The sequence below is a fragment of the Carcharodon carcharias genome, chromosome 12, assembly GCF_017639515.1.
Source record: "Carcharodon carcharias isolate sCarCar2 chromosome 12, sCarCar2.pri, whole genome shotgun sequence".
NCBI classification, from domain to species: Eukaryota; Metazoa; Chordata; class Chondrichthyes; order Lamniformes; family Lamnidae; genus Carcharodon; species Carcharodon carcharias.
In genome coordinates, this window is record NC_054478.1 from 5,718,648 (window position 1) to 5,733,661 (window position 15,014).

Consider the following 15,014-nt stretch of genomic DNA (forward strand, 5'->3'; position numbering starts at 1 on the left):
CATACCCCACCCCATACCCCACCCCCACCCCCAACCCATACCCCACCCCCAACCCCAACCCATACCCCACCCCCACCCCATACCCCACCCCACAACCCACCCCACCCCCACCCCATACCCCACCCCACAACCCCCACCCCCCAACCCCCACCCCATACCCCACCCCAACCCCACCCCATACCCCACCCCCAACCCCAACCCATACCCCACCCCCCAACCCCAACCCATACCCCACCCCCCAACCCATACCCCACCCCCAACCCCACACCCCAACCCCCAACACCACCCCCCAACCCCCACCCCCCACCCCATACCCCACCCCCCAACCCCCACCCCCCACCCCATACCCCACCCCCCACCCCATACCCCACCCCCAACCCCACACCCCAACCCCCAACACCACCCCCCAACCCCCACCACCCACCCCATACCCCACCCCCCAACCCCCACCCCCCACCCCATACCCCACCCCCCAACCCCACCCCATACCCCACCCCCCAACCCATACCCCACCCCCCACCCCATACCCCACCCCCCAACCCCACCCCCCAACCCCCACCCCCCACCCCATACCCCACCCCCCAACCCCACCCCCCAACCCATACCCCACCCCCACCCCACTCCCAAAGTTTTGATGTGGAAAGGGTTGGGAGAAGCCGTCCATCCAAAGGAGGCTGACCTTCCGGCCTCGAGTTGGCTTTCATTTCAGCCACTGGTGGAGGGGGGGAGGGGGAGGGGGGAGGGGGGTAGTGGGTGAGGGGGTGAGAGGGTAGTGGGGGTGAGGGGGTGAGGGGTGAGGGGGTGAGGGGGTAGTGGGTGAGGGGGTGAGGGGGTAGTGGGGGTGAGGAGGTGAGGGGGTGAGGGGGTGAGGGTGAGGGGGTGAGGGGGTGAAGGTGAGGGGGTGAGGGGGTGAGGAGGTGAGGGGGTGAGGGGGTGAGGGGGTGAGGAGGTGAGGGGGTGAGGGGGTGAGGAGGTGAGGGGTGAGGGGGTGAGGGGGTGGGGGGGTAGTGGGTGAGGGGGTGAGGGGGTGAGGGGGTAGTGGGGGTGAGGAGGTGAGGAGGTGAGGGGGTGAGGGTGAGGGGGTGAGGGGGTGAGGGGGGGAGGAGGTGAGGGGGTGGGGGGGTAGTGGGTGAGGGGGTGAGGGGGTAGTGGGGGTGAGGAGGTGAGGAGGTGAGGGGGTGAGGGTGAGGGGGTGAGGGGGGGAGGAGGTGAGGGGGTGAGGGGGTGAGGGTGAGGGGGTGAGGGGGTGAGGAGGTGAGGAGGTGAGGGGGGGAGGAGGTGAGGGGGTGAGGGGGTGAGGGTGAGGGGGTGAGGGGGTGAGGAGGTGAGGAGGTGAGGGGGTGGGGGGGTAGTGGGTGAGGGGGTGAGGGGGTGAGGGGGTGAGGGTGAGGGGGTAGTGGGGGTGAGGAGGTGAGGAGGTGAGGGGGTGAGGGTGAGGGGGTGAGGGGGGGAGGAGGTGAGGGGGTGAGGGGGTGAGGGTGAGGGGGTGAGGGGGTGAGGAGGTGAGGAGGTGAGGGGGTGAGGAGGTGAGGGGGTGAGGGGGTGAGGGGGTGAGGGGGTGAGGAGGTGAGGGGTGAGGGGGTGAGGGGGTGGGGGGGTAGTGGGTGAGGGGGTGAGGGGGTAGTGGGGGTGAGGAGGTGAGGAGGTGAGGGGGTGAGGGGGTGAGGGTGAGGGGGTGAGGGGGGGAGGAGGTGAGGGGGTGAGGGGGTGAGGGGGTGAGGGGGTGAGGGTGAGGGGGTGAGGGGGGGAGGAGGTGAGGGGGTGAGGGGGTGAGGGTGAGGGGGTGAGGGGGTGAGGGGGTGAGGGTGAGGGGGTGAGGGGGTGAGGAGGTGAGGGGGTGAGGGGGTGAGGGGGTGAGGGTGAGGGGGGGAGGGGGTGAGGGGGTGAGTGGGGTAGTGGGTGAGGGGGTGAGGGGGTGAGGGGGGTAGTGGGTGAGGGGGTGAGGGGGAGAGGGTGAGGGGGTGAGGGGGGAGGGGGGAGGGGGTGAGGGGGTGAGTGTGTGAGGGGAGAGGGGGTGAGGGGGTGAGGGGGTGAGGGGGTGAGGGGGGTAGTGGGTGAGGGGAGGAGGTGAGGAGGGGGTGAGGGGGGTAGTGGGTGAGGGGGGAGGGGGTGAGGGGGTGAGGGTGAGGGGGGGTGAGGGGGTGAGGGGGGGTGAGGGGTGAGGGTGAGGGGGTGAGGGGGTGAGGGGATGAGGGTGAGGGGATGAGGGTGAGGAGGTGAGGAGGTGAGGGTGAGGGGGTGAGGGGGTAGTGGGGGTGAGGAGGTGAGGGTGACGGGGTGAGGGGGGTAGTGGGTGAGGGTGAGGAGGTGAGGGTGAGGGGGTGAGGGGGGTAGTGGGTGAGGGGGTGAGGGGGTGAGGGGGTGAGGGTGAGGAGGTGAGGGTGAGGAGGTGAGGGTGAGGGGGTGAGGGTGAGGAGGTGAGGAGGTGAGGGTGAGTGGGTGAGGGGGTGAGGGTGAGGAGGTGAGGGGGTGAGGGTGAGGAGGTGAGGGGGTGAGGGGGTGAGGGGGTGAGGGTGAGGAGGTGAGGGGGTGAGGGGGGTAGTGGGCGAGGGGGTGAGGGGGTGAGGGGGTGAGGGTGAGGAGGTGAGGGGGGTAGTGGGTGAGGGTGAGGGGGTGAGGGGGGTAGTGGGTGAGGGGGTGAGGGGGTGAGGGGGTGAGGGTGAGGGGGTGAGGGGGGTAGTGGGTGAGGGGGTGAGGGGGGTAGTGGGTGAGGGGGTGAGGGGGTGAGGGGGGTAGTGGGTGAGGGGGTGAGGGGGGTAGTGGGTGAGGGGGTGAGGGGGTGAGGGGGGTAGTGGGTGAGGGGGTGAGGGGGTGAGGGTGAGGGGGTGAGGGGGGTAGTGGGTGAGGGGGTGAGGGGGTGAGGGGGTGAGGGTGAGGGGGTGAGGGGGGTAGTGGGTGAGGGGGTGAGGGGGGTAGTGGGTGAGGGGGTGAGGGGGTGAGGGGGTGAGGGGGTGAGGGTGAGGGGGTGAGGGGGTGAGGGTGAGGGGGTGAGGGTGAGGGGGTGAGGGTGAGGAGGTGAGGGTGAGGGGGTGAGGGTGAGGAGGTGAGGAGGTGAGGGTGAGGGGGTGAGGGGGGTAGTGGGTGAGGGGGTGAGGGGGTAGTGGGTGAGGGGGTGAGGGGGTGAGGGGGGTAGTGGGTGAGGGTGAGGAGGTGAGGGTGAGTGGGTGAGGGGGTGAGGGGGTGAGGGTGAGGAGGTGAGGGGGTGAGGGTGAGGGGGTGAGGGGGTGAGGGGGGGAGTGGGTGAGGAGGTGAGGGTGAGGGGGTGAGGGTGAGGAGGTGAGGAGGTGAGGGTGAGGGGATGGGGGTGAGGAGGTGAGGGTGAGGAGGTGAGGAGGTGAGGGTGAGGGGGTGAGGGTGAGGAGGTGAGGAGGTGAGGAGGTGAGGGTGAGGAGGTGAGGGTGAGGAGGTGAGGGTGAGGGGGTGAGGGTGAGGAGGTGAGGGGGTGGAGGGTGAGGAGGTGAGGGGGTGAGGGGGTGAGGGGGGTAGTGGGTGAGGGGGTGAGGGGGTGAGGGGGGTAGTGGGTGAAGGGGTGAGGAGGTGAGGGTGAGGAGGTGAGGGTGAGGAGGTGAGGAGGTGAGGGTGAGGGTGAGGAGGTGAGGAGGTGAGGAGGTGAGGGGGTGAGGGTGAGGAGGTGAGGAGGTGAGGGTGAGGGGGTGAGGGTGAGGAGGTGAGGGGGTGAGGGTGAGGAGGTGAGGAGGTGAGGGTGAGGGGGTGAGGGTGAGGAGGTGAGGAGGTGAGGAGGTGAGGGTGAGGGGGTGAGGGGGTGAGGGTGAGGGTGAGGAGGTGAGGGGGTGAGGGGGTGAGGGGGTGAGGAGGTGAGGGTGAGGAGGTGAGGAGGTGAGGGTGAGGGTGAGGGGGTGAGGGGATGAGGGTGAGGGTGAGGAGGTGAGGGGGTGAGGAGGTGAGGGGGGAGGGGGTGAGGGTGAGGAGGTGAGGGGGTGAGGGGGGTGAGGGGGGTAGTGGGTGAGTGTGAGGAGGTGAGGAGGTGAGGAGGTGAGGGTGAGGGGGTGAGGGGGTGAGGGTGAGGGGGTGAGGAGGTGAGGGTGAGGGGGTGAGGAGGTGAGGGTGAGGGTGAGGAGGTGAGGGGGTGAGGAGGTGAGGTTGAGGGGGTGAGGGTGAGGGGGTGAGGGGGTGAGGGGGTGAGAGGGGTAGTGGGTGAGGGGGTGAGGGGGTGAGGGGGGTAGTGGGTGAGGGTGAGGAGGTGAGGAGGTGAGGAGGTGAGGGTGAGGGGGTGAGGGGATGAGGGTGAGGGTGAGGAGGTGAGGGGGTGAGGGGGTGAGGGGGTGAGGAGGTGAGGGTGAGGAGGTGAGGAGGTGAGGAGGTGAGGGTGAGGAGGTGAGGGGGTGAGAGGGTGAGAGGGGTAGTGGGTGAGGGGGTGAGGGGGGTAGTGGGTGAGGGTGAGGGGGTAGTGGGTGAGGGTGAGGAGGTGAGGAGGTGAGGGTGAGTGGGTGAGGGTGAGGGGGTGAGGGGGTGAGGGTGAGGGGGTGAGGAGGTGAGGGTGAGGAGGTGAGGAGGTGAGGGTGAGGGTGAGGGGGTGAGGGGATGAGAGGTGAGGGGATGAGAGGTGAGGAGGTGAGGAGGTGAGGGTGAGGAGGTGAGGGTGAGGAGGTGAGGGTGAGGGGGTGAGGAGGTGAGGGTGAGGGTGAGAGGGTGAGGGGGTGAGGGGATGAGGGTGAGGAGGTGAGGGTGAGGGGGTGAGGAGGTGAGGGTGAGGGGATGAGAGGTGAGGAGGTGAGGAGGTGAGGGTGAGGAGGTGAGGGTGAGGGGGTGAGGGGGTGAGGGTGAGGAGGTGAGGAGGTGAGGGTGAGGAGGTGAGGGTGAGGGTGAGGAGGTGAGGGTGAGGGGGGTAGTGGGTGAGGGTGAGGGGGTGAGGGGATGAGGGTGAGGAGGTGAGGGTGAGGGGGTGAGGAGGTGAGGGTGAGGGTGAGGAGGTGAGGGTGAGGGTGAGGAGGTGAGGGTGAGGGTGAGGGTGTGAGGGGGTGAGGGGGTGAGGGGGTGAGGAGGTGAGGGGGTGAGGGGGTGAGGGGGTGAGGGTGAGGAGGTGAGGAGGTGAGGGTGAGGAGGTGAGGGTGAGGGGGTGAGGAGGTGAGGAGGTGAGGAGGTGAGGAGGTGAGGGTGAGGGGGGTAGTGGGTGAGGGTGAGGGTGAGGGTGAGGGGGTGAGGGGGTGAGGGGGTGAGGAGGTGAGGGTGAGGGTGAGGAGGTGAGGAGGTGAGGGTGAGGGTGAGGAGGTGAGGGGGTGAGAGGGGTAGTGGGTGAGGGGGTGAGGGGGTGAGGGGGTGAGGGGGGTAGTGGGTGAGGGTGAGGAGGTGAGGGTGAGGAGGTGAGGGTGAGGGGGTGAGGGGGTGAGGGGGGATCCACTAAAACGATGGAATTGTTGTTGGATCCTCTCATTCGGTGCAGTGCTGAGCCTCCGGACTCTCTCGTCTCCCCGAGCGGAAGCTGCACCTCCTCAGCCCCCGGAGACCAAAAATTAGCCCCTGAGGAAACCTCAAAATGAAAACTTGGAAGCAAAACAATTTTGAGCCCCAGGCCCAGGTGATGTGAAATTTGAGGCTGTGCTGCAGCCCGTCAGTCGGTGTGTCACCGGCAGAGGGGGCTGCAGGTCAACAGATTAAACCAGGTTCCAATCCCCTATCGAGTTGTGGGGATATTACAGAGAGTGATGGCCAAATTATACTGCTGGCAACTGAATACTCTCCCTCCCTCTATCTCTCACTCCCTGTTCTTAACTCCCTCACTCTCCCTTTCCACCTCTTCCCCTGTCTTTGCTTCTCCTCCCTCCTTTTTGACAACCCCACCAGCAACCCCCCCACCCACCTAACAATTACCCCCAATGCCCCTCATACACTATAGTGACGGAGGTGTGAATGTGAAAGATTTACTCCCCACACATGGCACTGGGAGAATGCTCCCCCCTTTACCCTTTACCGAAGAGAGTTTCATCAGAACTGAACATCTCACTGTGTGTGTGTCGGCGGGTGGGGGGGGGGGTGGGGGTGGTGGTGGGTGAGACAGCAACAACACATTGCATTTATATAGTGCCTTTGACATAGTGATGCAGCACGAGGTGCTTTACAGGAGTTGTTATCAGATTGACCAGATTGGTCAAGAGTTATGTTTTAATAATCATCTTGGAGGAGAGAGAGAGAGAGAGAAGCGGGGGGGGTGGAGAGGTTTAGAGAGGGAATTCTAGAGGTCAGGGCCAAAGCAGCTGAAGGAAGGGCCACCGATGGTGGAATGATTAATGTAATGTGAACAGCAGGATGGGAACCTTCAATCTGAGATGTTGCACCATATCAATCTGGGTTTCAGCAGAAAGGGGACGTGGTGATTACACACTATGGTGTTCACTCTGTAAAAACAAGCACTCCAAAAATTCAAAATCTCAGACATTTAAAACTAAAATAACAGGAAACCCTGAGCAGGAGACAAATAGGCAAATATCACCTTAAACTCCCTGAAACTTTAAGCAAAGAAACAAGGTACTCAAATCCTGTCAGTGCTGAGAGGGGGAGACAGGAGTTTCATAGCAGTTTTATTAAAATCAAACAAAGTCTGGCTTGAATAATGAAGCTGGTGGGGATTTCACTCAGGTTACAGCCACCTGGGAATGAAAAGGGGGGCAGAAGGGAAGCAACGTTCTGGCACTTTATCAACAGTGAAATAGATACAAAGGCAAGAAGGTTACACAAAACCTTTATAAATGGTTAGACTCCAGCTGGAGGATTGTGTCTAATTCTGGGTCCCACACTTTAGGAAGGACGTCAAGGCCTTGGAGAGGATGCGGAGGGAGATTTACCAGGATGGGAGCAGGGATGAGGGACTTCAGTTAATGTGGAGAGACTGGAGAAGCTGGGATTGTTCTCCTTAGAGCAGAGAAGGTTAAGGGGGGAGATTTAATCGAGGTGTTCAAAATCATGAGGAGTTTAGACAGGGTGAATAAGGAGAAACTGTTTCCAGTGGCAGGAGGGTGGGTAACCAGAGGGACACAGAGTGAAGATGCCACAGTTGTGGGGAAGACAATACCACAGCATATACTGGTGCTGGTATAGTAGAAGTTATGGAGTTGGGGAGGATGGGAATAGGATAAGGGGAGATGCTCAGAAGAGAACACGACACAGACTGAGGATTGCAGGAACCATGTATGGTGGAGGAGCCCAGGAGAAAGGAGGGAATAATGAGAGGGGAATTAGGGGATGGTTCTGCTGTATTCCATACTTCTGGCAAAAGCAGCAGAGGAATGTGACGCTGGAAAAGAGAGAGTGCTCTACTGCCAACAACTGCCTTCCGCACTTTAAATATATCGATGGGTTTGGTGTCCGTTTACACACAAAAATCACTTTGCTGCAACTTCAGCCCAGTGAGAGTCAGTGTGTGTGGGACTGTACCCCAGTGAGAGTCAGTGTGTGTGGAACCCGTACCCCAGTGAGAGTCAGTGTGTGTGGGACTGTATGCCAGTGAGAGTCAGTGTGTGAGGAAGTGTACCCCAGTGAGAGTCAGTGTGTGTGGAACACGTACCCCAGTGAGAGTCAGTGTGTGAGGAACTGTACCCCAGTGAGAGTCAGTGTGTGTGGAACACGTACCCCAGTGAGAGTCAGAGTGTGTGGAACACGTACCCCAGTGAGAGTCAGTGTGTGTGGGACTGTACCCCAGAGAGAGTCAGTGTGTGTGGAACTGTACCCCAGTGAGAGTCAGTGTGTGTGGGACTGTACCCCAGAGAGAGTCAGTGTGTGTGGAACTGTACCCCAGTGAGAGTCAGTGTGTGTAGAACTGTACCCCAGTGAGAGTCAGTGTGTGTAGAACTGTACCCCAGTGAGAGTCACTGATAGCGAATTTTAATTATGTTTTGAAAGTTTTTCATCTTCAAAATCCTGTAATTAATATGAAGCTGTACAGAATGATGGTGTGAAATGTTTCAGTGAAGTCATATCCGTTTTTTTCTGTCCTGTGTTTTGCGTGTGGTCTCTTTTGCTGATGATGTATTTTGTGGAAACGCCCACACTCAGGCCAATTCATAAACCTGTCCCATTTCCTGCACTTAAACTTATCCACAAATATTCCTCAATGGCAAATACGTTATCTGAAACGATTACTTTCTATGGCACTGCCTGATTACACCAGTACATTGTCACTTATTCATTTGCCTTAATGCACATTAATCCCATGCATATTTCTGAAGCCTACCCTAACCAGTGGAATTTCAAAATGCAGTTTTAGCACCATTTCCCATGTGACTTTCCAAGTGGATGTTCTAACACACGATATTTTATTCTGCTAGACAGCTTGAACCAGCACCAGCTACTCCGAGCACATTTTGCTGAGAAATGTTCTCCCCATGTCCATCCTGAGTGTGTTTTAACAAGGTCCTCATGAACGGAAGCTCTCAGCTGGATCCCTTTGCAGAGCTTGCAATGTTCACCAGCTCGTCAGTCACACATAGTTCTCGATCCATGTTCCATTGGAATTGGTTTCCATCTCTTACACAATACACTTCAAGTATTTTTTTGGGTGAGAGAGGGAACATGGAACACTGCAGTAAAAATAAACCTGCTTAGAGCAGTTTAAAAATAATATATATATATTTTTAAAAGCTCTGGCCTTCCATCAAACATTACATTAGACAGGTCCAGAAAAAGCGCGTGAACAAGCTTAGAGATCCAGGGCATTAACCCTTCCACTGCCGAATAAACAGTGACTCTGTACAGTTACACAGCGAGTGACCCTTACCCTGAATAAACAGTAACTCTGTACAGTTACACAGCGAGTGACCCTTACCCTGAATAAACAGTGACTCTGTACAGTTACACAGCGAGTGACCCTTACCCTGAATAAACAGTGACTCTGTACAGTTACACAGTGAGTGATCCTCACCCTGAATAAACAGTGTCTCTGTACAGTTACACAGTGAGTGATCATTACCCTGAATAAACAGTGACTCTGTACAGTTACACACTGAGTGATCCTTACCCTGAATAAACAGTGACTCTGTACAGTTACACAGTGAGTAACTGAACAGCAGCAAGGTTAGTGTCTGGCGCAACTTGATCCGAACAGAGCAATGATTGCTCTATAGAAATACAGGGATTATTCATTTTTAAAATGTAAGTGAAAGCCAGTATGCTATTGAACCAGGGGTGGAATCACAGCCAGTGTGCTTTTACACTGCAGGACTCACTGAGGTGGCAGGGAACCCGGGCAGATTTGTCCCTTTTATAGCTCAGGAATAAAGAGATTAATTTAGCACATGACCAGGTTAACAAGCTCTTGACATGAACGGAATCACCAGAACATCCCCCAACTCCCATCCTGTGGATAGGTTGGATTCTACACGGTCTGTATGTGAGGGGCAAACAACAGGCAGGGAAGGGGTGGGGGCATCATAGTCACAACCTATGGTATTTGCACACTTCGCAAATAAAGGTGCGAGAATTTTAAGTGATGCATTCCTTTGCCAAATAGCTACATCCCTTCCCACTACATGTTGCCACACATTCCCAGTTAACAGAATAAAAAGAAAGACCTACATTTATCTAGCCTCCAGCAAAGTGATTTACAGCTAATGAAGTATTTTTGAAGCAGTGTCGCTGCTGTAATGTAGGAAAACTCACAGCTAATTTATGCAGAGCAAGATCCCATATAGAGTAAAGCTATAATGATCAGGCAATATATTTTTCAGTGATGTTGATTGAGGGATAAATATTGACCAGGGTGGTAGAAAGAGCTCCCTTCTCTGAGAATAATGCAATCTGATCATTTACATCCACCTGAGAGGGCAGCCCAGCCTCAACATAATCTCATATAAAATATAACACCTCCAACCTTGCTACACTCCCTCAGTACTGGTCCTCTGACAGTGCAGCACTCCCTCAGTACTGACCCTCTGACAGTGCAGCACTCCCTCAGCACTGACCCTCTGACAGTGCAGCACTCCCTCAGTACTGAACCTCTGACAGTGCAGCACTCCCTCAGCACTGACCCTCTGACAGTGCAGCACTCCCTCAACACTGACCCTCCCGCAGTGCAGCACTCCCTCAGTACTGACCCTCTGACAGTGCAGCACTCCCTCAGTACTGACCCTCTGACAGTGCAGCACTCCCTCAGTACTGACCCTCTGACAGTGCAGCACTCCCTCAGTACTGACCCTCTGACAGTGCAGCAAACCCTCGGTACTGACCCTCTAACAGTGCAGCACTCCCTCAGTACTGACCCTCTGACAGTGCAGCGCTCCCTCAGTACTGACCCTCTGACAGAGCAGCAATCCCTCAGTACTGACCCTCTGACAGTGCAGCACTCCCTCAGTACTGACCCTCCGACAGTGCAGCACTCCCTCAGTACTGACCCTCTGACAGTGCAGCACTCCCTCAGTACTGACCCTCTGACAGTGCAGCATTCCCTCAGTACTGACCCTCTGACAGTGCAGCTCTCCCTCAGTACTGACCCTCTGACAGTGCAGCTCTCCCTCAGTACTGACCCTCTGACAGTGCAGCTCTCCTTCAGTACTGACCTTCTGACAGTGCAGCTCTCCCTCAGTACTGACCCTCTGACAGTGCAGCTCTCCCTCAGTACTGACCCTCTGACAGTGCAGCACTCCCTCAGTACTGACCCTCCGACAGTGCAGCTCTCCTTCAGTACTGACCCTCTGACAGTGCAGCACTCCCTCAGTACTGACCCTCTGACAGTGCAGCTCTCCTTCAGTACTGACCTTCTGACAGTGCAGCTCTCCCTCAGTACTGACCCTCTGACAGTGCAGCTCTCCCTCAGTACTGACCCTCCCGCAGTGCAGCACTCCCTCAGTACTGACCCTCTGACAGTGCAGCACTCCCTCAGTACTGACCCTTCGACAGTGCAGCTCTCCTTCAGTACTGACCCTCTGACAGTGCAGCACTCCCTCAGTACTGAGCCTCTGACAGTGCAGCATTCCCCCAGTACTGACCCTCCAACAGTGCAGCACTCTCTCAATGCTGACCCTCCAACAGTGCATCACACCCTCAGTACTGACCCTCTGACAGTGCAGCACTCCCTCAGTACTGACCCTCTGACAGTGCAGCACTCCCTCAGTACCGACCCTCTGACAGTGCAGCACTCTCTCAATGCTGGCCCTCCAACAGTGCATCACTCCCTCAATACTGACTGCCTGACAGTGCTGCACTCCCCCAGTGTAACACTAGCAGTGTGAGCCTATACATTTGTGTTCTCTTCTCTGGAGGAGCTGGAGGATGAAATTAATTCTTATGCCTTTGGGCACGAGTCCTGTCAGCCTCTGTTCTTCTCCACAATGTGTGACAACGAGTATCAGGACACAGGACCCGCTTGGTGTTTCTGAACAATTGGAGGACTGATACAAACATTGAGAAGGGATTGTCCCCAGGCTTTGTACAGCATTGGCCTTCCTGTCTGGGACTATAGCTCGTTGCTCTGCCTTGCCTGTCGTGCTGGGGTCCAGGTCCCCTAACCAGCCCCTGACCAACTGCCCCAGGGACCAAGTCTTCAATCCTTGCCAGGCCACTGATCCCAGAACTTTACCAGCATTCCGGTGTGTGGGCTCTGCTAATTCAGATGTACCAACTCCGTCCAACAACTCCAATGCTCTCCAGCAGCTGGAGATGAGACAGCAACATCTGTCAGGCTCAATGCACATCTGGAGAGAGTTTGAAACAGCTGGGAGGGTGGGAGCACAGCTGGAGCAGCTACAGACACAGCTGGCATTGGCAGTGCACAGAACATGACCATTCTCCTGACTCAATCGCCTTGACTCCGGGTTGGTTAAAATCGCGCAAGTTCCTCTCTGAATTCTGACCGTTCGCAAGAAACCGTTCACTGCCTGGAAAGTTCCAGTGACAGATGTTTTTCTAACTTATTTCCACCTGTGTGTCCATCACTATCTGTTCCCTCTCTCCCTCTGTCCCTACTTCTACCTCACCTGCCTGGTTTAGCGCTCGGTTCAGGGTTCGGTCACTCATTTGCCCAACAAGGACCCAGCTTTCCTGTTACAGAGAGAGTCAGGGACCCCGCACCCTCCACCTGTGAGTCAGGAATTCTGCTGCTTGCGTGAAGCACAGGATTTAGTCCAACCACACACACAAACATAATCCAAATATAACAGATACAAGCAAAATACTGCGGATGCTGGAAATCTAGAACCAAAACAAAAATACCTGGAAAAACTCAGCAGGTCTGACAGCATCTGCTGAGGGGGAGACAGTTAACGTTTCGAAACACCGATTCTATCCTGATAACTCTATCCACTTCTCTCAGTCTCTCACGCTCTTTCTCTCTCTGTCTCTCCCCGTCTCTGTCTCTGTCTCTCTCTCTCTCTCTCTCCCTGTCTCTCTCTGTCTGTCTGTCTGAATCTCTCTCTCCCTGTCTCTCTCTCTCTCTGTCTCTCTCTCTGCCTGTGGTTTGCATGTTTAGACAACCCCAGCTGGAGAAACTGACATGAGATTTCGTTCTGTGTGCCGGTATCTCTTTCGCTCTGCTCATCTCGTCAGCATCTCTCAATCCACGTGCGGCTTTTTCTGTTCCCCTCCATCGAATGCTCTCTCTCTCTCCCTGTCTCTGTCTGTCTGTCTCTCTCTCTCTCTCTCTCACCCTGTCTCTCCGTCTCTGTCTCTCTCTGTCTCTGTCTCTGTCTCTCTGTCTCTGTCTCTCTCTCCCTGTCTCTCTCTGTCTTTCTCTCTCTGTCTTTCTCTCTCTGTCTCTGTCTCTATCTCTCTCTCCCTGTCTCTGTCTCTCCCTGTCTCTGCTCTGTCTGTCTCTGTCTCTCTCTCTCTCCCTGTCTCTCTCTGTCTCTATCCCTCTCTCCCTGTCTCTCTCTATCTGTCTCTGTCTTTCTCCCTGTCTCTCTCTCTCTCTGTCTCTCTCGCTCCCTGTCTCTGTCTCTCTCTCTCTCTCTATCTCTCTCTCTCCGTCTCTGTCTCTCTCTCTCGGTCTCTCTCTGTCTCGCTCTCTGTCCCTCTCTCTCTCCGTGTTTCTCAGACGGTTCGCAATAATCTGACTCTGCGCTTTTCTCTCCTTGTTTGTGCCTGTCTCCCTCTTTCTGTCTCTGTCCCAATCCCTGTTCTAGTTTTTTTCTGTCTATATCTTTCTGCTTTTATCTGTCTCTCTCTCTCTTTCCTTATGTGTCTATCTGCCTCCCTCACTCGGTTTTCTCTCTCCCACTATCTCCCTTCTTTTTCTTTGTTCCTCTGTTTTTACCATCTCTCTTTCCTCCTGTCTATCTCTCTCTGTCTCTCTCTCCCCCACCCAGACCCCGCTTCCTTTCCTCACAGATTGAATTGGCTCTCCTCACACACAGAGAAACACACATACACACACACACACACAGAGACACACACACAGACACACACACAGACACAGAGACACACACAGAGACACACAGAGACACACAGACACACACACACAGACACACAGAGAGAGAGACACACACACACAGACACACACACAGATACACACACACACAGACTCACACAGACACACACACAGATACACAGACACAGACACACACACAGACACACATACACACACAGACACACACACAGACACACACACAGAGACATACAGAGACACACACAGACACACACACAGATACACACACAGATACACAGACACACACACAGATACACAGACACACAGACATACACACAGACACACACAGACACACACACAGACACACGCACAGACACACGCACAGACACAGAGACACAGAGACACACACAGACACACACAGACACATAGAGACACACAGAGACACACAGACACACACACAGACACACAGACACACACACAGACACACAGACACACACACAGACACATAGAGACACACAGAGACACACACAGACACACACAGACACACACACAGACACACACACACATACAGACACACAGAGACACAGACACACACACACATACAGACACACAGATACACAGATACACACACAGATACACAGACACACACAGACACACACAGAGACACACACACAGACACACACACAGACACACACACACATACAGACACACAGAGACACCGACACACACACAGACACACACAGAGACACACACACAGACACACAGACACACACACACATACACACACACAGACACACACGCACACAGACACACACACAGACACACACACAGACACACACACAGAGACACACACACAGACACACACACACAGACACACACATACAGACACACAGAGACACAGACACACACACAGACACACACAGAGACACACACACAGACACACACACAGACACACACACACGGTGCGGGAGACAGAGTTTGCAGCTGTGTTTTACAGAGAAGCAGGAGACGGTGCGGTTGAGTGGCTCCTGACTCACTCACCTGGCGGTTCGGCTGCTTGCTCCTGGCTCTGCAGGTAACTCTTGGCGGCTCTGCAGATGCCTCGTCCGTGAAGCAGGGCGTGAAGGGGCTTCTCCTCGTCCGGCTTGGGTAGACACTTCAAACCTACGCCGCAGATCTCGGTGTACACGCCGCAGTTGTGTCCCTCTGGCAGGGCACAGGTCAAGCAGCAGCCGCAGCCTGGTTCCTTGACCAGCTCACAGCCCACAGGGTTAGCCTGGCACAGAGACGGAGACTTCTGATCACACGGCTGGCAATTGATCATCGGACCGAGGGCTTGTGACCGGCTCCAGTAAGTCACACACAAGAGAAACACAACCTCCAAATAGCCTAACATCTCCAGCAGCTTTTCCCAGGATAGGCAAAGGGGAGGAGGGGGGGGTGGGGGACTACTCAACAGAGGAGAGGTAGGGGGTGGGGGGGTGGGGGGAAGGAGAAAAAAAAAAGCTGTTTGCAATCTTGTTAAAAAAAAAGTTTTCCAAAACTTTCGAAGATGTCAAATTTGCCTATTTAATTTTTCTTTTAAAAAAGTATATTTTTATTTGCAAAATTGCAGTTTTAATAACACAAGGTTTTCAAACTTTTCTTCTAGAAAAATGGTAAAGTGGTGCAGATTCAGGACTATCAGAGAGAGAGAGACCAGGCGCCT

The 15,014-nt window shown here is 56.2% G+C and overlaps 1 protein-coding gene across 1 annotated transcript in view; it reads right to left on the reverse strand.

Annotated features, from left to right (window-relative positions):
• Window positions 1-14,777, reverse strand: part of LOC121284606 (insulin-like growth factor-binding protein 5) — a 50,060-nt gene extending 35,283 nt beyond the window's left edge. Inside the window, exon 1 of the mRNA XM_041200108.1 lies at window positions 14,348-14,777. Coding sequence (XP_041056042.1) covers window positions 14,348-14,702 — 355 coding nt within the window. The 5' untranslated portion in view covers window positions 14,703-14,777. The remainder of the gene's footprint in view (window positions 1-14,347) is intronic.
• Window positions 14,778-15,014: the final 237 nt, after the last annotated feature.